Source organism: Micromys minutus (assembly GCF_963924665.1).
Source record: "Micromys minutus genome assembly, chromosome: 1".
NCBI lineage: Eukaryota > Metazoa > Chordata > Mammalia > Rodentia > Muridae > Micromys > Micromys minutus.
In genome coordinates this window covers 22,831,569-22,855,379 of record NC_137969.1, presented here as the reverse complement: position 1 = coordinate 22,855,379, position 23,811 = coordinate 22,831,569, and the positions used below count along the sequence as shown (strand labels likewise).

General features: G+C 45.9%; 1 protein-coding gene and 1 pseudogene across 4 annotated transcripts; one reads left to right on the top strand and one right to left on the bottom strand.

Moving 5' to 3' along the window:
- The first annotated feature begins 1 nt into the window (after position 1).
- LYAR (Ly1 antibody reactive) lies at positions 2-14,120 on the top strand. Of its 3 annotated transcripts, none has more exons than XM_080908246.1 (10): positions 2-141; positions 2,596-2,700; positions 4,313-4,483; positions 5,483-5,597; positions 6,976-7,083; positions 7,170-7,253; positions 9,511-9,934; positions 10,173-10,259; positions 13,156-13,241; positions 13,901-14,120. In XM_080908246.1, the coding sequence occupies exons 3-10, from the start codon at positions 4,362-4,364 to the stop codon at positions 14,033-14,035; spliced, it is 1,161 nt and encodes a 386-aa protein (XP_080764372.1). In that variant the 5' UTR covers positions 2-141; positions 2,596-2,700; positions 4,313-4,361; the 3' UTR covers positions 14,036-14,120. The 3 variants fall into 3 exon arrangements, with proteins under 3 accessions (XP_080764372.1, XP_080764371.1, XP_080764373.1); XM_080908247.1 differs by having other exon boundaries at positions 34-141; positions 2,599-2,700; XM_080908245.1 differs by lacking the exon at positions 2,596-2,700 and having other exon boundaries at positions 5-141.
- Positions 11,937-12,508, bottom strand: LOC308434431 (large ribosomal subunit protein uL6-like; annotated as a pseudogene). Its single transcript has one exon. The product of its transcript is annotated as a large ribosomal subunit protein uL6-like (transcript).
- Positions 14,121-23,811: the final 9,691 nt, after the last annotated feature.

Here is a 23,811-nt window from a genome sequence, read left to right as displayed (position 1 = left end):
GCATGCGCACTGGCGCATGCCAGACAGGGTTGAGTTCTGCGCGGGGAAGCTGGGCGAGCCGGTGGAGGTGCTGTGTTGGACGGCTGCGGCTCCACGTGCTCCCGGCGACCGGTTGAGACCGTTGGCGGGGTCGGCTGAGAGGTGAGAGCTGCTTGGATGCCGGGACCTGGAGGGAGGGCGATGGCGGCATGGCCGCCTTTCTTGAGGACTTGCTGGCGGGCAAAACCCTGGAGTTCTGAACTCCTGGAGACATTGCATCCCGGTTTCTAGTACGGCCCTCAGCCAGATGGCATGGTTAGTCCTCACCGCACAGGGCTTTAGAGATACTGGGCTGATGGGGAGATGGCTTTTCCCCTAGTCTCGAGAACTAGGTCCGGAGAAAGGGCCTGGGGGTTCCTGGAACTCAGAGCAGCAAAGACCTAAGTGACTGCGAATCCCCAAATATCGATCTAAATACAAGATACTTAACCCAAAGGTACCCAGCTCCACCCCTGTCCAAAAGGGATACTCGAGGACCTAACTTGTGTGGGGGGGGGGGTAGAGTTTACAGGGTTAAAGAGCTTGGCGTGTAGCAGTGGCTCTGCAAATGTCAGTATTTTCCTGCAGCACCCACCTCCTAGGAGATAAAAGTCAGAGAGATGAGAGGCGTCTGTGTGCCTGCAAGCCTAGATTCTGGCCATTGAGGTCTAGGGACATGGAGCTTGCTCAGATTATGTCAAATGTCTAGTGTCTACCATGGTATCTAACACCTGCAAGTTATTCAGATGTGGTTGTGGTGAGGAGACTTGAACAGCCTCCCCCAAGGTAGGAGCATGGCTTGGATTCTTTGAGCTTCAGTGGAAAAATGTGTCCCACTCATGGTCTTTCCCCAGGTCCCAAGAGGGTGGACATAAATGCTTGTCTTCTCTCTTTCAGTGCACCGTGATTTCTAGGAATTCTGGAAGGGGCTTGTGTCTAGTTATAGTGGGCCGTCTCCCTATTTCAAAGATGGGGAGAAATTGAAGTTTAAGAGGAACAGTTGCCAGTCTGCCTTTAAGATGTTCTTTTTGTAGGGTAAATATAGTTGGCATGTGTGTGTGCATGAGTTGAAAAAGTGATAGTTCAGTCTTTAAAGTGCTTGACAGACAAGCATGAGGACCTGAATTTTCATGCCCAGAACCCAGGTTAAAAAACATGGTGTAGTGACAGATCCCTGTGGCTCACTAGCCAGCTCGCCTAGTCTAATCAGCAAGCCTTCCAACTCCCAGTGAGGGGAGACAAGGTGGCAGGCTGGAGACATGGCTCAGTGATTAAGAGTATTTGCTGCTCTTCCAGGGGAACTGAGTTTAATTCCCAGCACCCAAAATGTAAGAGATCCGCATTAGCCAGGGTTTTCTAGAGTCACAGAACTTATGAGCTATCTATAGATTAAGGGAATTTATTGTAATAACTTAGTCTAACTAACCCAACAATGGTAGCAATGAATGGGAACTCAAAGAATCTAGTTTTTCAGTCCCACAAGCTTAGGTGTTTCAGCTGGTCTTCTGTATAAGCTGGAATCCTGAGGAATTATGTTCTAGCAGATGTGCTGGCAAGTAAGTGCAAACAGGCCAAAAAAGGAGTCTCCCTTTTTCCAGTGTCCTTATTCAGGCCTTCAGCAGAAGGTGTGGCCCAGACTAAAGCTGTGTACTAAAGGTGTGGATTTGGAGCTTGCTCTGTCCCAGTCTGGACTTGAACTAAGAGATCTGCTTGCCTCAGTCTCCTGGGTTTAAAGGCATGCACTACCTTGCTTGGGCCTGAGCTCTTTATGGCCACCATGCCTCAAGATCATCGTGTCGTGATCCAGTTCAGAAGCCTGTGTCTTCCAGCCTCAAGCTCTGGATCATAGGTGTGCCCTCCGTTTCTGAATTGTAGTTCATTCCAGATGTAGTCAAGTTTACAGCCAGGAATAGTCATCACAAGATCTAACGCTGCCTTGTGACCTCCATGAGTAGTACTAGGCACATACATAGAGGCAAAAAACCCTTATAAACATAGTAAAATAAGTCTTTAGAAAAGAGAACTTGGTGGACTCCTGAATTTGACATCTGTCCTCCCCAAGTTACTCTTGGTTTTAGTGTTTATCATAGTAATAGGAACCTAACGGGACATTGCTGTCTTCACTTAGCCCAGGATTCTGTTTCATAGTTTGTGGCCTTCACACTTCTGATGCTATTAAGCCTGGACTAAGACTTGGACCCTGCCAAGTGCTCAGTTGAGCTGGCTTTCTGGCTCTGAGCCTTACTGTCTCTGTAGTGTGTACTGCATACTTCTCATAAATGAAAGGTATTTTCTCCAGGTTGGACAGCCAAGGTGACCCTGGGCTCCCTCCCTCTATCTGAATAATCTCCTTACAAATCTTATCTCATTAGCCACACAGGTGGACACACTGATTCCCATTTCATGTCCAGTAAACAGGTGGAAAAGCAGTTGAACTGGTGTTCACACTGTACCGTGACCATGGGACCTGTTTTTCACAGATGCTGCCAGGATGTTGTTTGCCATGTCACTTCTGTCACTTTCTGGATCCTGTTTCCAGTGTCCTTCTTGGGCTTTAATTCTGATCTTTCCCAACAGCAGACCCATGGATCCCAAGCTTTACCCAAGTCTGTCCTCTCCTGGAGCTTGACCTGAAACAGCAGTTCTCAGTGGCAGGGGTGGAAAGCTCTAAGCTGTCTTAAGGTAGCAGGGTGTTTTCTGTAGTCCTCATTGCAGGAGCGCTTCCTGGGTTTTCAGTGTCTCCTTTAGCTAATCCTAGCTGTTCCCTGTGCTGTGATGGCAGTCCGTTTCTTGGTCTGCAGTTGTCTTTTCTCTTGTTTTTGCATAAATGTTTAAGGATGTCAGACTGGGTGGCAGTGGGCTCTTGTTCTCACTTGTGCAACAGAACTGCCCTTGCTGCCCGACATTTATTTCCCTCCATCTGCCTTGTGCAAAACAATAGTGAGCATCTCAGAAGCCAGGCTGTGGGAAACATGGAGCTTGGTACCAGCTCCCTGGAGTATGACACATGTCTTTAAAAAAGCAGACTAGACAACAAGGCTTGTATGGCCTAGAATAGTCCTATGTAGCCCAGTCTGCCTTTGGTGCCAGGCTGTAGTTGCCTACATTCCTGCCATTGCTAATCAACATTGCTCACAAGCTGAGGAGGAGGGCACAGAGCACTGGTGTCAAGGACCTGTGGTTTGTAGCTAAGGTGAGCCAGAGTCTAACAATGCCCTAAAAGTCAGGAGGCCTTTGTACACAAGGATGGACATTTCCATTCAGGACTCAGTGGAAGAAAACCATCCCGATCTTGCTTTGGTTTGGCATGACCTCACTGGAGGGAATGATGGTTTATGCTTGAATTAATTGTAAACAAAGCACAGCCTATTGGTGCTAAGTTCTTACACGAAGTAGAGAAGCAAGTCCTATGTGTTTGCTTAATCTTCAGCCTTCATTTCATACTGAGGAAAAGAGTTCTGGGCTAAGTGGCTGTCACCTTGGAAGAATGAAGCCATTTTATAAGAACAGGGCTGCTCTCTTAGAGTCTGGTGACTAAAAGGCTATGTAAGCATGGGAAGTCTCCATGGCATGTGGAACACTAGGAATCTGTGGCAGAGTATGGTAGCATGCATGCAGCAGGCAGAGGTGTGTGCGCCCAGGGAGACTGGCATCCCTGGGTTTGGGAGCTCCTGTGATAGGTTTCTTTTCTTCCTCCCTAATGAAACATATATGTTGGTCCTTGTCCACTGAGGCCAAGGGGATGTCTTCATCCTAACACAAGTGACTCCATTGTGCATGTTAGAATCATTTTTAGTCTAAATTGAAATTGTTCTTTAGCTTTTCCTTGCTAAGCTCTGCTGCTCATCCCTTGGTTCATTGCTGTTGTACCCACAGGGACAATCTTTAACTCACACCTTTGTTGTGGGACTGGTTGCTGCTTTGATTCCGTACATTTTAACAGGGGAAAGAAAGAGTGCTTGGGGCACTGGGGAGAGCTTTATCTCTGCTGCCAGCCCTCGAGGTTTAAATCCTTTTCTACACTCTACTGGGCAAGTTCCTTCCCTCTGTGTATCTGTGTCGTCATAGAAATGTTGAGCCATGGCATCCTTCCCAAGTAAGCTTGCTGTGAGAACGTAGTTCATTAGCCCCAGAGCATATTCCTGTCTTGTGCTGAGAATTCTGCTGGTTTTTCTGCCATTGGTATCGTATGCTACCTCTCAGAGGTTACTGATAAGCTTTGAGCTTGCTCTTTTATTGTGGAATTCGCTTATTGGGAGGAGTTTCAGCTTATAATCTTTTTCTTGTTTTTTAGGGCAAGAGTTCAAACCTATATCAGAAAACATTTAATCATTTAACCAAAAATGGTATTTTTTACATGCAATGCATGTGGTGAATCCGTGAAGAAAATACAGGTGGAGAAGCACGTGTCTGTCTGCAGAAACTGTGAATGTCTTTCTTGCATTGACTGTGGGAAAGACTTCTGGTAAGTTCTGATAATCCCTGAAGATCCAGGTATAGCAGTCCAGACCCCACAAAGCTTGGGGAGATACTGGAGCAAAGGGAAAGCAGACACTAAGAAGGAAACAGTTAAACTAATTCAAATCTTCTTTTCCTTTCCAAGCCCCAGCTCCTAGATTTGTGACTCCAAGACTAATAATTTGTTAGAAATGCCTAGGCCATAAGCTTTGGCTCATCCCCTGACTAGCTTGTAACCTGTTGAACCAATTCAAACTATCTCTGTCTATCATTTGGTTAGTTACCTCTCCGTGGGAAAACCTTATGGTCTGTTGATGAAGCTTGGTTTGATTCTTCCGGGGCTGCCTTTAATTTTAAGGACTTGTTCAAGAGAAGACCAAAGGGAACTGTATCCTTTTGGTCAGAGAATTTGGGGCTTGCAGTGTGGTGGGTTTTAAAGCACCTGCCCTACTAGCTTGACCACTTAAGTTCCATCCCTAGAACCCAAGGTGGAAGAAAGAGCTGACTCCCTAAATTGTCCTCTGACCTCCCTGTGTGCTCTGTGGCACTTAGCACACACACACACACACACACACACACACACGCATGCACGCACGCACGCACGCACCTTTGAGGGGCATATAGTTGAGCACACACACTTCTGAGGGATATGTAGTTGAAGGGAATAAAGGGAAGAAGGTTTGGTGGCGGAGCTCTTGCCTGGTGAACATGAGGCCCTAGGTTCATTCCCATCACCATTTTTTAAAAAAAAATGTTTTTAGAGAAAATGTGGTCGTTGAGCTTTCTAGCTGGCATGTACTTCCACTGTTACCAGTGTGAGGAACTAAACTCCTCAGGATAAGGGGACGGTGGAGCTTTGTTTTGTCAGCCCATTGCTCTGAAGAAAGGAATACATAAGAAAAAAAAGGTTAAGAGTTAGGCTGTTTGTGCAGTTGGCCGGGTGTGGGAAGTCTGAGAGCCACTAGCATTCCATCAGCCTAGTGACCAGGCTTGGGTCCCTCTGCAGGGGTGACGACTACAAAACCCATGTGAAGTGCATCAGTGAAGGTCAGAAGTACGGAGGCAAAGGCTATGAAGCCAAAACACACAAAGGTGATGCAAAGCAGCAGGCGTGGATTCAGGTAAGGGTCTCCCTCCTATTGGTCTGTCACCGCTGAACAAAATAAACATTTCCCCAAATTTAAGGAAGCTTCTAGTGAAAATATGTACAAAAGCAGCAAGCTCTGGTTTGAAAGAAGGGAAGACAGGAGGACAGATGTCACCTTGGCGCAGACTGCATTCTCCTGAGAGTCAGATTGGTCGTTCCCCTACTGAATGGCACAGTGTGAGTGTGAACTTGGGACGATGGCTCCCTCTAAAGGTGCACACCTCTGGCCTGACCCTCAGGAGGGACCTGAAGTAGCTTCCCGGTTGAGTGTCACCTGGGAAGCTGCTGAAGCCGATATCTTTAAGATGCCTGTAACATGTTAGATGTCACAGTTAGGATGCAGGCGCTCTGACCTCCATACAAACACCCTTCTCCATTGAGCCATCTTGCTGACTTTTACTTAATATTATCTATCTCATGTATAAAAAGTCATTTCCAGATTATAAGGTTCCTCCTCCAAGGATTTACAGTGTTACTTTTTGAATGTAGATCTTTTGATTTATTTTGAGTTTTGTTTGTTTGGTTTTGTATAACATAAAGTAAGCATCTAGTTTTCCTGTGAGAATTCACTATTTCTGGTATCATTTGTTGAAAAGGGGGTTATTCTTCCATGGGCTATTGACATCCTTGTCAAAAAACCCTTTGGCCTCAGCAGCTTTTTCCTGCATTTTCTTTTCTTTTCAAGAGGTCTTTGTGGAAGTACCACACCCTTTAGATTTATTGTAGCTTTGTAGTAAGTTTCAGAATTATTTTTTTAAAAAAGCTATTAATTTTCAAGATTGTGTCGTTTGGAGCTTCTTCAGGCTTCATGAATTAGAGCACACATACACTGCACCTCCCTGGGGCTTTCACCTTGAAACCTAAATGTCATCTCAGTCCATGAGGTTAACGCCCTCTTTATTCTTGTAACTGTGTTCAGTGCACAGTTCTTCACCGCTTTGGTTATGGTTCTTTATGTTGGATTGCAGATGGAATTCTCCTAATGTTCACATCTGAATTGGTTTTTTTGTTAATGTATAGAAAAGGTGGTTGTGAATTCTGCAGCTCTGCTGAATGAGTTGTTAATTCTAACTGGCTGTACCCTGTAGCAAGACCACATTCCCTCAAATACTACAGGTACTTGTGTGACCTGACTTTGTTCCTTCTGTTAGGGAGGCTTTGACATCTTTTCCTTGCTAAACCACTTTGGCCAGGACTCTAGTGCTGTGTTGAATGGGAGAATGTTTGTCATTATGCATTGATATAAATACAGAATCTTGATTTAAAATGTGAGAGCCCTTTGGTCTTGCCAAGGACTTGAGTTTGGCTTCATGTAATTATGTCATTTGCTTATTTTCTTATGTCTTAAATAGAAAATTAACGAGTTAATAAAGAAACCCAACGTCAGCCCCAAGGTGCGAGAACTTTTGCAGCAAATTAGTGCTTTTGACAACGTTCCCAGAAAAAAGGCAAAGTTTCAGGTATGGATTTAAATGACTTCCTAAGTCATGGTGTGACCCATCTGTGACCTGCAGAGGAACAGTGGCTCTTTCTCTTGTGTCCACAGAACTGGATGAGAAACAGCCTGAAGGTGCACAGCGACTCTGTTCTGGAGCAGGTGTGGAGCATCTTCTCCGAAGCATCCAGCAGTGTGAGTCCACTCCACTTTGCCATTGCAGTATGGGAATAAGGAAATGGGTGCCATGTGAGGACATTTCCAGAGAAACTCGGTGCTCTCTCCTTGATGGGCAGAGATGAGCTGGAGCACCTGGTGTGCGGAGACAGCCGTTCATCCTGCATGCTTGGCAGTAGAACCTGTGTTTGTGAAGTGATTGGCACAGCAGTCACGCTGAGTGCAGGGGAGTGGTCCAGGGCTTGATGTCTGAATGACCTATTTCTGGCCCCTGTTGTGCTTTGCGTGTGTTTGATTGTGGCCATATTATTTAGCCTCTGATCGTTAGCTTCCCAATCTACAGCATCCAGGCTACTATACACTTTTTATTTATTCCTTACTTAAGTATCTGAGGAGTGTCTTGGTGCTATGAAAGAGATTTAAACTGGCTGACGGCATCATATCTGAGTGGTCTTTCAGCCTAGAGTAGAGGGCCCAGACTGCCTACATGGTGTAGTATTGTGGTTGGTCAGTCTGAATCTGCTTCTAAGAACATTTGAACCATTAACCTGTGGTAAAAGCAATTAGAGAGCCAGTGTAGACTACAGGAACAGGACTTGGCATTAATTTACAAGTGTTCACTTACATCCTGTTTGGGAAGGAGGATGCTCTGAGTAGTCTTGTTGTGTAAGCATGGGGGCCTGAGTTTGGGTTTCCAGTTCTCACACAAGCTCGGCATGTCAGTGCTTGTCTGTAACCCCAGCAATGAGAGCAGAGGCAGAAGGGTCCCGAGGACTTGTTAGCCAACTGGTATAGCCTAAATAAAAAGCTGTAGGTTCTGTGTCTCAGAAAATAAGGTGGAAAGTGACTAAAAAGCCTTACCTGATGTTGACCTTTGGCTTCCAGGTCATTTGTTTATCATTCAATTGACACACACACACACATAGAAATTATAATTTACACACACACACACACACACACACACATATAAATTATAATTTTGAGGGGTTATTTCTATTTTCAAAGATTTGAAATTGCTTAGTTCAACTGCAGGATTTTGATAATTTTTTTTCTTTCTAGTTCTTTTGAATTTATGAACTTACTAAAAAATAGAGGAAAATAATCAGTCTCTTCTGCTGTGCTCTGACATCTAAAACCTAGCTGCACTGAGTAAGACATAAATAAAAAGTGGATAGTAGCAGGCCCTGTACCTATGCCCAGGGACCATCTACAGAGCAAGGGCACCTTGGGCTCAGTTTAGCCTCGGCTTGGGCATATCCTGTAAGTGCAGGTGTGGCGGGGGTAGGGTGTTTTATTTCTGTCAGAGTTAGCAGGGGCCATAGGTGCAGCCGTCATCAGGTGATGTGTCTGCCCTGGTGCAGCTGAGTGGTAGAAACAGACAATAGTGGGGGAGGGGTTGCACAAGGCCAAGTCTAAGAGCGGAACGCAGTGGGCAGAGAGGACAGGGCTGGGGTGTTCCTCTGGGGAATGGTCTGTTGAGGTATTGCTCACAAACGGGGACGGGGTGGAAGGGAAGTGGGAAGAGCCAAGTCTCTAAGAGCTGCTATGTGCCTTCCTCCTGCAGCCATGAGCTGCCTGGACACCAGTCGGAGCCTGGGTCTAAGCTTAGTTGAAGGGAAGTTGAAGGCTCTGGCATTCAGTGCTCATGTGCTGCTGTGGGCACTGAACATCTCCAAAGACCCACGTGTTGAGGGATCATCATTAGCCTCCAGCACTGTTGGGAAGGGAAGTGTGGAGCTTTTAGCAAGTGGGCACTGGCCGGATGAAGTTAGGACACTGAGGACCCCTTTAAGGGGCTGCAGAGACCTCAGCCCCTGCCTTGTTCTCTTTGTGACTGATTCGTTAGCCATGTGTCAGCTGTATGGAGGTTACATATGCTCTGCCTTGGCAGGGGACTCAGCCACACACAGTAGTTACACGTGCAGTTCTACAGCTGAAGCAGTAGCCCCAAGTTCCTTCTAGCCCTGGACCTTGAGCCCAGCTCTGCAGACACACAGCTCCCTGGCTTAGCCCATACATAACTGCTTTCCTCTCATCCAGATAAAGGGTGACAGTGAGCCAGATCAGAGTGGCTTCACTTTACCCTTTTGTACAATGAAAACAGATTCCAGAATGGGATATGAGCTTGGAGTGGGGGAGGAGGGGGTGTTTGTTGTTCATTTTGTATTTGTTTTGCTAAATTTTAGCTGCTGGATATTAGTTATAAACAGTATAGTGTGGACAATAGGCTTGGCCAGACTAGGTACTTAGATAATTTCGGTTTTTACTTCATAAGGAGCAAGATCAGCAGCCACCCAGCAACGTGGCCAAGCCACATGCTGAAATTCCCACTAAAGTTCCGTCTGCAAAAACAAATGGTACCACAGAGGAGCAAACAGAGGCAAAGAAGAATAAAAGAGAAAGGAAGGAGGAACGACAGAAGAACAGGAAGAAAGAGAAGAAAGAGCTGAAGTTAGAAAACCACCAGGAAAACCTGAGGGGCCAGAAGCCAAAGAAGCGCAAAAAGGGCCAGGAAGCTGAACATGAGGCTGGTGGGGAGGATGCTGCTGAGGCCAACGGCCCACCAGAGAAGAAGAAAGCCCGGGGTGGACAGGCTTCCGAAGAGGGAACAGACAGAAATGGGGGCCACGAGGAGGTTGCTGATGAGGGTCAGACCAAGATAGCAGCAGGAAAACGGAAGCGGCAAAAGCACTCAGAAGGTATGTGCCAGCCTGAGCTCCAGGTATGGGACACGTGTTAGGACTCACATTATGGACCAAGTAAGAGCAGCAGCTCTGGGGGCTGGGGGTGAGGTGTCCAGCTGGCCTCACTTCTCAGCCTTCTGTTAGGAAACATGATACCACAACCTGCAGAGTGAGGTGCAGGAGGGAGCTGGTGCTGATGCCAAGCTGGGCTTTTGTGAGTGCTAGCATGTAATCCTCTTTGCTTCTGTGACAGTTGAGTCTGATAACAAGAAAAAAAAGATGAAGTTGCCAGGGCCGTCTGAAGAGGGAGACCCCGAGGACCATGAGGCTCCATCGAAAGGTACCACTGCCTGTGTTTACTCAAGTGGGTAGGGAAGGGATGCTCCTTGCCAGATGTGGGCCAGCCACTTCCTTGCAGTGTCATGCCCATGCTCATCAGAGAGGCCCAGCTAAGAATTTTGAAGTCAATCACTATTCCAGGCCTGTATGTTGGTTGCCACAGTGCCTCAGTCCTCTTAAGGAAGGGGGAGGCTCTTAGTTGAAAATACATAGAGATGCTGGCTAGCATTTCACTACTGTGACAGATATCTGAGATGATCAAACTATAAAATTGTTTAATTTTGGCTCATGGTCACTAGACCCTGTTGGTTTCATGGGGGTCTGTGATTGGGTCCTGCTATTCAAAAGGCCAGGAAGGAAAAGAGAAGAGGCTCAGGTCTCACAGCCTCTTAAAGGTACCATCTGCTAGTGTTCTGCCTTGACAAGGTTTCTGTGCTTCTCAGTGGCACCAAGCTGGGTCTCAGCCTTTAGGGGCACTCCAAATCCAGACAATAGCAATATATTGCCCATGGAATTGTGAGTTCAGTGGTTTCCCCAGTTTCTTCCCTTTCCACCTTCCCCATCTGACTTGTCCGCTTCTCATCCTGTAGAGATGCCCTGAGACCCAGGCAGTTGTCTATGTCCTTTCTGTCTCTGGGTCTGTTCTTAGTATCTCCTTACACAAAGCTCCATAGCCACCTCCTAATCCCTTAAGCCTTCCATACACACACACACACACACACACACACACACACACACACACACACACACACACATACATATACACATACACAATCAGAATCCAAGACCTCGGGGCTTCTCTTACATATCACCTCTCACACAGAGTTCCTGAATCATGATGCTAGAAGTTCTGTTGTAAAGTGGCAGTCCACACACTATGGACTCCCACCCTCATTCTGCTAGCAGAAATAAGCCAAGATGGGAGTTTAAGCCATAGGTGAAGGCTCAGTGACTGCCCAAGCTCAGTCAGATCTCTTGAAGCCTCTCTCCAACTTTGTAGACCAAAGGCATATTAAAATTGTCTCTTTTCTTGGCCTTTTGTCCCTTTCCTGGTTGGATTTGGGATTTTTTTCCCTCACTATTGTGATTTAAAACTTATTTGTTTATTTGTGTGTTATAAATATATTTTTGTTTTGTTTTCAAAACAGGGTTTCTCTGTGTCCCTGGGTGTCCTGGGCTCTGTAGACCAAGCTGACCCTGCACCCCCGGCACCCCACTGAGGCTTAAACTGGGTCTTGCCTATGCTAAACAGTCTGTTTTTAAGATCCATCTATAACCTTTTTTATTATTTTGGAACAGAAACATCACTAAGGTTGTCTGAGCTGGCCTTGACCTTATTTTATATACCAGATTAGCCTTGAATTTGTGATCCTCCTACCTAGCCTACAAGTAGTTGGGATTGCAGGCCTGTGCCTCACAACCTGGCTTTCTCTCCAGACCTTAAGGTAGTGGGTGTTCCTGCTGCCAGCTAGATGGGAAAGAAGTCCCAAGTTCCTGCTCCTTGTCACTGCCAGGACGGGTTCCCCTTGAGGACCCTGCTGTCACCGCAGCTGGGCAGCTTCATTCCCCACCAGCATTGAAGAAAGTTTCCATTTTTTTTCAATAGCTAAATCTTTTTATTGTCCCCAAATTGTACTTGTGATCAGGGTCTTGTTTCTGGAGTTAGGAAACTGAGGTCTCATTCGTCAGCCTGCTGCATGGTTCCCTTCTCAGACACATAGATGCCATCCAAAAACTTTCTGATATCCTTGTTTTTAACCGTTGTGGCTTGCCGAATCAGAGCCGCTGAATTTGAAACAAGTTCAATATCATGTTCTTCAAGGATTAATTTATTCTTCTGGGCTTGAGAGGCAGAACAAGCATCACCTGTCCTCATTCCAACCCTGCAGATTTATTTTTCACCCAAGAAATTTCTGATTTCAGCCAAGACCCATTCTCCTGAATAACGACGTTGATAGGGAAGTGAGCACACACAGACCTCATCTTGTAACGGAAGCCCAGTGCAGCACCCTTGACCATGTTCTGAACATGACCGTAGATGGTTCTGACAGTGGCCAGCTCCTTTCTGTTACCCCACCATTTGTCAACACGGATCCTCTTTTTCTTTCCAAGAAGACTCAGCTCTACATTGATGTGATTGAAGTCCCTTCGCAGAGTTCCCCTGGGGCCCTTCACAATGACTGTGTGCCCCTTCAAAGTGATGTCGACATTTTCTGGAATGTTGATCGTCTGATTGCTAAGAATGTTCATTCTTGCAGTAGATAGGGCAAAGAGAGAATAGAATGTCTTTTCCGAAAGTTTAGATTTCTTATTCCTTTGGACTAACTCGACCTTGGCCAGCAGTGGTCAATGGTTAAACGCAGGCTGTGGCACTAGCCTGGAGTTACTGGTTGTGCTGTCCGTGTGACTGGCTAGACATCCCCTCTGCTCTTTTCCCGAGTCTGCAGGTGTGGGCTGGGCTGGCTTGTACCTGTTGGCCTTCCAGGTCCCTGGCTTTCTCAGCTCCAGATCTAAACTATGAAACACTGGAGCCTGTCCCAGGGCAAGTCCTACGACCCTTTCTCTCACCACCTTCCACATTGTCCTGGGTTTGCGGAGCCTGGCATTTGGTTGGAGAGTTGGGCTTAGCTGCTGGGGTGCATCTTCTATGCCCCGTGATCTCTGGGTGCCCAGCTCAGCGTATGGCTGTTCCCCAACCATGATGTTTATGAAGCCCTTCTCTCCTCTTTGAACACAGTGAAGGACATTAGTGCCTGACACCCCTGTTACTTAGGACCTTGTTCATGGGAAAGTGGTGTCATTTCCTAGGAAGCAAAAGAACTATGCAGCCGTTTCTCTTTGCCTTTGGGATGACAAGACAAAGCAAATGGCCTTATTCATCATTCTTTGTATTGCAGGTAAATTCAACTGGAAGGGGACCATTAAAGCTGTTCTGAAACAGGCCCCAGACAATGAGATATCAGTCAAGAAGTTAAAGAAAAAGGTACATCCTGAAACAAAATCAGGCGTGGAACAGCTTGGAGGGGTTATTTTTAAGTGTGTGTTGTTTACCCTGTAACACTGAGAGAGACGGACATATTTCCAGAGCTGTTCACATAGCCCCTTAGGGGTGTGCAACTGGAACAAGCCCATCCTGTTGCCAAGCCAGGGTGGTTTTTCCACCCTGGACCCGACTAAAGACTCTTGCCTACAGCACTTTGTTCTCCTTTGCTGATATAAATGGCTGCTGCTGATTTTTCCAGAAAAGGTGTATTTCATTTCTTTACTTTTGTTTGTGTGTAAGCACATGGACACACATTTCTCTACGCACACATGGAGGTCAGTGAACAGCTTATATGAATCTGTTCTTTCCTTCCACTGTGTGGGCCCTAGGAAATGAACATGAGTCTTGAGGTTTGCAAAGCCTTTAACTGAGCCATCTTGCCAGCCTTTTTCTTTTTGATGCTTGGCTCTTCGGGACATGTAGTTGTGTACACTCGAGGCAGAGCTCACTTGTGTGACCAACATCTGAATGTTTTTTATTTTGTAATGTGGGTCCACATCTGGGTCTTTTTCCATGTACTTCATCCCCTTGACAGGTAGATTTGCAGAGCATTTCTACAACACGGGCTCCCCTCCTGACATCTGTTTCTTTTTATAAAGGTTATAGCTCAGTACCACGCAGTGATGAGCGACCACCACACGTCGGAGGAGGAGCTCCTGGCCATCTTCAACAAGAAGATCAGTAGGAACCCCACCTTTAAGGTGCTGAAGGACAGAGTTAAGCTTCTGAAGTAAGGGCTCTGTTGCTTCACACTCTGTCATCCTTTGGCTGCTTTCCTCTGCTATTTGTAAAATGTGTAATGAATTATAACAACCTGAAGATTACTTTCTGAAACCTTTTAAGTTAAGGAATAATATATTTTTGTTAAAACTTTTATGAAAAAATAAAATCTATCCTTGTCGAACTGTGCATCTCTGGTGACAAATTCCTGTACTTTAAGAAAACACTGCAGGAAACTTCAGACCATATTGTAAAGACAAATGAAAATGGATTTCCCCGTTCGATGAGGTAGGGGTGTTGGTTTAGGTACATCCACCTGTTTGCCTCCGACCAGACACTTGCCTGCTGGTGAGTAGAATTTTACCTGTGGTGATCCTAGTTTAGGCAGAGGTGACAATCTGTAGAGGAGGTGTTTTCTGTGACAGATTAACAGGTTGTCAGGATGACATTGAGAGGGGTGGCTGGAAACACAAGGAATCTGATCTACATGTCACCCCTACTGACACCCTCTGTCACCTCCTATTGACAGCTGACATTTTGTCCACAAATCCCTTACCTTTAGCAAGAATTATCCCTTGACCAGTGTCATTGTTTACTCATCCTTGAGATAAAAACAAGTGTCCTCCACTTAGCTGCTGGGCTTGTGGTTAGGGACATGCTACTGTGAGGGGACGAGTCGAGTGGCTCTATGTCCTGACTTGGTCCCTTAGCAGTAACTCCCAAACCTCACCTCCCTCATCCGGGCAGTTTAGATGTAAAGATCACTTTAGGGTTGGAATGAATGCACTAAGTTATTACATCATGCTAGACCTACAGCCCATTTGGTGGCTACTTTGTTTTCGAAGGTAACTACTGAGCTGGGAGAATCCTTAGACACTCTGCAAAGCTAGGGGTAAAGCGGAGACTGCTCCAGACTACACCTAATGACGGACAAAAAGCCCTATGACTGCCAAGGTCATCCTGAGATAACTTCCAGGGCCTGGGGAGCAGAAGTGGACCCCATTGTCCAAGTGTGATGGACTTATCCAAAGCAGCCCTAGAGGAGTCTCCAAAACTGTCTGGATGCTATGGTGTTTGACAATGTGTAATTTCATTCAGTTAACTCTCGATTCCACTGGGATGCCTTTAAGGTAGTTTGTTGGATATGACGAAAATAAACTATGCTGTGTTCAGTGAACTTTCAGGTGAAACAAATAACCCAGGGCCCAGAGGAGGTGGAACTCCACAGGGAGGAGGAAGCGAGGCTGCTGCTGTCATTCTGATGGTTGCCATGGATGTCTGCGAGTCGGCAACTGGTGGAGAAGGGCTGACCATCCAGGTACCTCTGGGCTCTGGCATTACCACACATCATCCCATGGTCCTTGCACAGAAGCTGTCCCCAGCTTGGCAGTTGCCTGCCTGACTTGGACTGTTACACATACCTGGCTTTGCAGGGGCTTTAGAAGCTGGATCAGCCTTCCTCTAAGGGCTCATGCCTCCTTGTCCATCTTCAATATCAAGCCCAGTGCTGCCCCCTGCTGCCCATGCTTAGGCTCATCTGCAGGGTCTGGCAACCAGGTCTTCCCTAACCTGACAGACCTATTTTGACAAGCAATGCTTGATGCCTCATGATTTATTGTACATGTTTATTATATGTTTATTTTGTGTGTATGGGTGTTTTGCTTGTATTAAGTCTGTGTACCACATGCATGCATGCCTGGTTCCTGTGAAGATTAGAGGATTTTGGATCTTCCAGAACTGGAATTAGAGATGGTTGTGAGCTACCAAAATATATCAAAATTAAACCTGGGTTCTCTAAAGGAGCAGCTGGTAGATTTGTTTGTTTGGTTGGTTGGTTGATTGTTTTTTTGGTTGGTTATTGAGAAAAGGTGTCTCTATCTATCCCTGACTTTCCTGGAACTCATTCTGTAGACCAGGCTGGCCTCAAACTCAGAGATACACCAGCCTCTGCCTCCTAAGTACTGGGAGCAGCCAGTGCTGGTAATTACAGAGCTATCTCTCCAGTCTGCCAGGATTTTTATATTCCTGGAATCAGTCAACTGCATACTTGTAATTTTCCATGATCCTACCTAAGAGGGATTTGGGGGTAGATGGGCTTCATTAACCTGCAGAAGATAAAGATGTATGGCTGTTTCGTGCTGGGCCCTCTTCAGGACTGAGCACATTGTGAAATCTGGGGAGAAAGAGGCTCAAAAATGAGAGTGGAGACAGCTGAGGGTCGAGCTGCCTTTGCCTCTATGGCCAGACAACGATATTCAGGCTCAGGCAGCTGCAGAGACCATGAGCAGTGGACAGCCTTGTATATGAGGAAAGTCGAGAACTACACAATTGCTTACTTAACATGCTTGGTGGAAACTTCAGTGGAGATATCTTTCCCAGAGCCCCGCACACCCCCAACTCCCCGGGATAGTGACTAGAACAAGCTCCTAACTGTCCAGATGAATAGCAACTTCGTTAAATTAAATTTATGTAATTTATTGATACCTTAGTAAGTTCTTTATTGTGTGGTAAGCATCTCATTTACCTTACAAAGCTAAGATTAGAGTTGGCCTAGTCCTAATGGTTTCTTTTGCTAGTTTCACTAGCCTGGGATTGCCTCTTTGCCAAAATATATATTCAGGAACACATTTTCTTCCAGATACAGTTATATAGACATACATATAATAGATAGGTATAGACAAGATAATGCATGTTAATATATTGTTAAGGTAATTTTTAAACATTTTTGGCACTGGTGGTCAAACCTATGGCTTCCTGCATGCCTTCTTTTTAAAGATTCGTGTTTATGTGCTTGAGTGTTTGCTTATATGTATGCTTGTGTGCTTGGCCCAGGAAAGCCATAAGAGGACACAGATGCCCTTGAACTGGGATTGCAGACAATTGTGAACTTCCACATGGGTTGGGGTCTGAACCCAGGTCCTCTAGAAAAGCAGCAAGTGCTCTTAATTGCTGATCCATCTCTACAGCACCCCACCACACACACACACACACACACACACACAAGTTTTCTTAAGGTTTTTATTAGCAAGTGTGCTCGTGTTTGGGTATGTGCGCTATTGTGGTGCTCATGGAGGACAGAACAATTATTAGATCTGCCTGTGAGCTGCCCATTGTGGATACTGGGAATCGAACTCAGGTCCTCTGGAAGAGCAGCCAGTGATCTTAACCACAAGTACCTATATATCTTCTTTTTAAAATGTATTGTTTTATGTGTATGAGTACTTATCCATCATATGCCTGTGTACCACCTGCATGCAATACCCACAGAGACCAGAAGAGGGCAGCAGATCCCCTGGAACTGGATGGTAGTGAACTGCCCTGTGGGTGCTGGGAATTGAACCTTGGTCCTCTGGAAAAGTAGCTGCTATTACTAACCACTGAGTGAGCAATATCTCTAGTCCTGTCTTTTCAAAGTTTTTATTTTTAATTTTTTAGCTGTGCATATGTGTGGGGGTGTTGCACAGGGATACATGTACCTACAGAAGCCAGAAGAGCATTAGATCCCGAGCAAGGGCAGCAGGCACGCTTAGGGACTGAGCTGCCCTTCCTGTTCACAAACATGTATTATATATAATGCAAACACTTCAACGGCCGAATAAAGAGAGTTGTAAAAGACTGGTGTTGTGTTTGATTCACTTCCATAGTGACAGTGGCGGTGGATAGTGTGCCTTGGTAAAGCCCACCCTCCTCACTGGCTTTATGCTCTTTTGTGTCAATGTTGAACACGGACTCAGCATAGATAATTACATGTTGCTGACTTATACCTGGGTACAGCCATGACAATGGCAGAACCCACTGTAGCGCTTCCTCTTACAGAAGGAAACGGGAGAGGAATTACCACCTTCAGTAATTTCATTTTTGTGATTACCAGACCTGAAACTTAAGCCTTTAACCCTTCTTCGTCTGATTTGCTTTTAAGAAGTGCCTGGAGTAAGCCTTTTCCTGACGTGCTCGCTGCACCAAGAAAAGCATATTAGACTCGACATCTGCTGGAAATGCTATTTTGCATTGTTTTCTAAATTATACTTCCTGGGAAGGATCTGCCACTGCCCAAGTCACCTGGCTTCTCCTAGCATGAAGCCCTGCTAATGCTGCTAACTGCAGCAGATAGGACCCTGTAGCAGTGTGGGCATTGTTACTGAATGACAGTTACTGGAGTTTGAAACGACACTCCACTCTACAGACAAGAGACAGCCACTTCTCAGGACAAGCAGGTGGCAGGCAGATCTACCCAGTGTCCCATTAATACGAACCTCCATTTGTGGTCTTTGCAGGGAAACAGAATAGTGCTAGGATTATATGCTGCCCAGTGAGTTTTGCACAATGCAGGGGTCTGTGACGTGAACTGTGAAAGAACCTAGTCCTGTATCCCGAGCACACCCTCAGCCTGACTTACATTCACCCAGTTTGGCTTTGCCTGCCTTCGAGTTTGCAGTAAATGATGTTACCCAGCATGCTTGTACTGTGTATGCCATCTTTCACCCAGCTCTGCATGTTCTCCACACGTGGGCTCTGTAACCACATGGGTCCCTGCTGCATGAAACGTCTCTTCCCATGCTGTCTGGCTGGGGATGACGATGACCAAGAGTTGAATGCATTCCAGCTTTACCAACCGTGGGATTGTCAGAGCAGCCTTCTGGCTTACTCTGCCACTTCCAGGATAGGATTGGACTTTGTCCCCCTAAATCTAGCATAGCTCAAGTTTCTGTCTCCAAGTGGTTCCCTCTGGTTTTGAATGTACAGTCATTAGGGAGGGGAATCACCACTTTTACATCCTTACTTATCTGGCTTTGCCTGGCTTTGACTTTGATGTAAATGGTATCACCCAGCAGGCGTACCCAGTTGTCTTGAGTAATGTTAAAAACCCAGTCATAAAAGGACAAACATAATATGCAGTCACTGATAATTGGATACTAACCCCAGAAAGCTCTGAATACCCCAGAAACAACTCACAGACCATATGAAGCTCAAGAAAAACAAAGGCCAAAAAATGAAAGTTTCAGTCCCTCTTAGGAAAAATAAGTAAATGTATAGCTCCCACTCAGAGTGTGGTACACCTGGACCTTAAATCATTAATCCAAAAGCTAAGAATATATAGCCTTGTGGCAATTTTTGGTATTCACAGATCATTATGCTTAATCTATACTCAACAAGAAATCTGTTTGCATGTTACGTTCTGTCCTACATGTACTTCATGCTTATGGTAACTAGTGGGATTTCAATGCATGCTATCAATCCTCTAAAAGAATTAAGTACTGACAAAAATATATTCATATAGTGTTATGCCAAAATGCCTTTAAAAATCTGTACATGTATCCATCTTTTTTTAAAAAAATAAAGTTGTAAGAGAAAAAAAAGAATGGCTACTGATGATAGTTAAATAGGCTGTGTCATACATGTAAATTTTATATTTAAAATTTATGTCAGGTACAATCACATGGTTGATAGAATAAACCATTCAAGTTTCATGAGAAAGAAAAAAAAGACTGCAAGGAGCTGGGGTTGGCAAAGTGCTGGGCTTTAAGCACTGGGGTGGGGTGGGAGGTACCGAGGGAAGGGGGGGAGACAAGATCCATCCCCAGAACCTACTGTTTCTGTCTATGGGTCCGGACTGGGTTCCTTTTCTTTGCCAATTAAAGAATTCAAAGGCAAGAAAACTCAAACACAACAAGTAGTAGCAACAGGAGAAATCTCAGACACTAGAGTCAGCTGGTGAAGAAAGGCTTAGAGGAGGCGCACACACACACACACACACACATACACACACACACAGCAAGCACACAGAGAAAGACCCTCTGTGAGGAGTGGAAGGGTTGGAAGCTGAAGCTGAGGGTTTTGAGGTTCTTTGAGGGGTCTTCATTCCCTAAATTAGAGCCTCTGTCTCTGCTCAAGAATATGAGGAAGAAGCTAGCCATCTTTATTTACCTAGTCATGGTCCTGTCCCTACCTGTCCTGCATATCAAGGATGTGCCCGATTCCTAGTCCTTCCCTATCACCATGGTAATGAAAAACAAAAGCTGAACCTGGTGAGGTAGCTTGTGATCTTAGTGCTGGGGAGGCAGAGAGGCAAATCTCTGAGTTCCAGGCCAGTGAGAGACTCTGTCTCAAGTGAAAGGAAGGGGGGTGGGGAAGGAGAGAGAAAATGGAGGGAATAAAGAGAAAAGAAGGAAAGGAGTGGGTGGTGACTGATTAACAACACTCCTGCCTGTCCTTTGACCTCCATATGTGCACACATGCATGTGCACCCAACACATGAACATGGACGTGCACACACACAATGCACACACACAATTCGGGGCCATGGTCGATCCCTTGCCTGAAGAATGGCATTGGTCACATTGTCTGCCTAGTCACATCACGGTAGTCTTTCTCACCTTTGTCCGTCTTAGTCACAGAATAGACAGGATTTCTGAGGGACAGTATGCACTGGGGCAGAGACCCCTATGTTTTCTTAGGAGTGCCAGTGTGGTTCTGCCTTCCTTTGTTATGGGATCCTTGCAGGCTTTAATTTATTCCTTTGATACAAGGGTTTACACTGCCCCTTTGGCGGTTTAGATGGTAATTGCTGAGCAAATACATATGTTTGTGGGAGTTTAAAGGTCAGACATCACTCAGAAGGGCAGGCCTTTGTTGGGCCACAGAGTAGCCATTGTGAGCTGCTCAAATAGCTTACTACTCCTCTCTACCCTTCCCAGTGCCCTCAGGCTGACTTCTGTCTGAGGCCCCCAGTCACCCACATATTAGATTTCTCTGCTGCAGATCAAAGGGAGGTAAGATACAGTTTTAACAGCGTTGCTCTGGGGATTTGCCAGTGAACTTGAATCGGGAGACTCATAGTCCTGTCATGGGACCTCCCCTCTCTGCCTCCTTGCATGAGGTGGTGTTAGGTAGCAGACTCTTGAAAGATCCAGGAAAACGCTAAGGTCATAAGACTTTCACAGTCTCTCTTTCTCTCTCTCTCTGTGTGTGTGTGTGTGTGTGTGTGTGTGTGTGTGTGTACATGGAAGGAGTCATGTTTATGTGGGTGCATGGCATGTATGTGTGTGTACACAGACACTTCACGCGTTCCTTAGGAGCCTTGTTTTATGAGACAGGATCTCCCACTGGGGTCTAGGGCTCACCCCTCCAGTAAGGCTGAACTAAGTGGCTAGCAAGCCCAGGCATCCTCTGCGTCTGCCTCCGCAATGCCAAAATTACCACTTGTCCCCACATCCAGCTTCTTTATATAGGTTTTAGGGGCTGAATTTGGTTCCTTGTGCTTATGCGAAAATACTGACTGAGCTATGTCCCAGTCCGGGAGGCTTTATTTAATTCATTTTAAAGGTTAGAACAGGTGGTGGTTTAAATGTCTCTAATAGTCTCAGACACTGAAATACTTGGTTTCCAGTTGGTGACACTATCTGGGGAAGTTTAGGTGGCGTGGCCATCCCCTAGATGCCTTCTATCATGGCTTGGATTTTACCTTAGTGACAGTCATAGTTACTCCCAACTGAGGGGTATCTTCTGCATGCCCTGGATGGGTATCAAGAAGTTTTGTTTGTGTGCTTGTTCTGTGCTTCTCCCAGGGAGGCTAACAGATCTCATGTAACATATGAGTGTCTGCAGAGAACTCGAAAGCCCTGTCGGGGGTCAAACAGCAAAGAGCAGGGTCCGGACTGATCAGGAGTTTTCTCTGTCTCAAGTGTTCCCTAGGTCTCCCCTCACAGACCTTGTTCTCGCATGACTTGTCTTAGCACAGAGGGCTTATGTTTTTATCATAAAGACGCTCTCAGAAGATAGCTTTGTTTGTCTGTCTGCCTGTCTGTCTGTTTGAGACAGGGTCTCACTATGTAGCCCTGGCTGGCCAGGAGCGCTCTAATAGACCAGGCTGGCCTCACACTCACAAAGATCTGCTTATCCCTGCCGCCTGCATGTTGGGATTCATGGTGAGTGACACCATGTCCTACATGAGTTGTTTTTGTTCATGTTTTAAGACAACAACCGACCCGGGGATTTCTGGGTCACATGATCAAAAAGCTCTTTTTATTTTGTTGTTCAGTGGTGACCTGGGGTGCGACTCAGGGCCTTGAACTCATGCCCATTCCCCACCACAGTACTTCCATGGATGGCAGTCATTCAAACATATGGAGCTGGATGTTGCATTGAGTGTGTTGTATTATGTGTGTTACATTGTGTGTGCGATGCACTTGTTGGTATATTAGCACAGGTGTGTGTGCAAGTGCTTCTGGATGGACATACATGAGGGGCTGAGCCTACAGTTGGGTTATTAGGTAGCTTTCCTCAATGGCTCCCCGCCTTTACTTAATTAATTTACCCTTTACATTACATTTTAAAATCACCTTTTCCAGGAGTTGCAATCCATGAGAATTGTCTGCGCCTGTTTAATTTTGTCCACCTTTATTTTCTGAGACAGGCTTTCTCACTGAACTGGAAGCTCACTGACTTATTGAGGCTGATTAGCCAATGAGCTTCAGGCATCGGGCAGCCTACATACATACCTTTACCTCAGGTCTGACATATGCCACCGTGTCTGGCTGGGTTCTGGGGACCTAAATACAGGCCTCACACTTGCACGGCAGCGATTTTATTCACTGAGTGATGTTCTAGCCCTGAGGATCTCTTTTCTTAAAAGGGAAAATGGTTTGGTCCCATGCATACAGGTGACAAAAGCTGGTGACATCAGTCTGATTCTAGGTATATGGGGAGGGGACCTCCAACTCCTCGGGCTTTGCTAGCATTATGGTGGCTTATAACTCAAACAAAGGAATTTAACCACAGACACTGTCCTTTCACAGATCCAACACTCCCAGATTGGGCAAGAAATTTCCAGGAGCACTTGGGGACACGTACAGTGAAATGTGCCTGCCTACCAGGTGACTCAGTCCCCGGCCAGCTCTCTGATTCCCTATGCCACTTTCCTTATAGTCTTACGAATGGCATTTTCCCTGCCCAGGTTTGTTAACTGAGACTAACCCCTGTCACCTTCTTGAAACACCAGCCGGGGTGGAGGATGCCCTGTTTTCCCTTATGGAATGCATGACCTTGGGAGTTCATGAGGCTGTTGTACAGGTGGTGCCCATGCAGAGGCTCACGGTGACTCTCTTTCTATTCCACCATTGAAGTCAGGCTCACCCAGAGACTGCCCTCCCACTCCTGTCTGAAATCAGAAGCAAGGCTGTTGGGGACTGAGATGGGTACCAGAGAAAGAAGATGCTGGCCACAGACATAATCCCTTCTCAGGATGATCTTGCTGTCTCCCTGCAGCAGGCATAAGGTCATTCAGACACTCCCACCAGCCTGATCGAAGCTGCTTTTCTTCCAACCTTAAGGAAACCCCACTGTTTCTTTTTTTAAAGCTACACATGGATTTTGTGATCACAGTGTTTGTTTCGGCTGTGAATCTTATTTTGATGGTTTGGGTCTGTTTTATTTGCTAGTCAAAGAATTTCTTCCCGGATAGTTGAGTTACTATGTGTAAGTAATAGTGAGGCTCATGGACGTACTCAACTGGTATTTATGATGTTCTCTGAGTGACAGGTCTGATCTGGGGCTGATGTTCTAGTAACTCAGCAGTCCCTGGAGCTACAGTGGCTTTGAAGCCCACAGATATTTCCAATAAATTCAATTTATGGGAGGCTGAGTAAGGCATTAACAAGAGTAACTATGAGTAAAACAGTCATAATGAGTGTATTGTAATGAACGTTGTATAAATCTGTCTCTCTGTGCGCCACTGGCTTGCTGGCTGCCCCCTCCCCACAGGGTGACTGGTGCATACAATACAGATATTCTA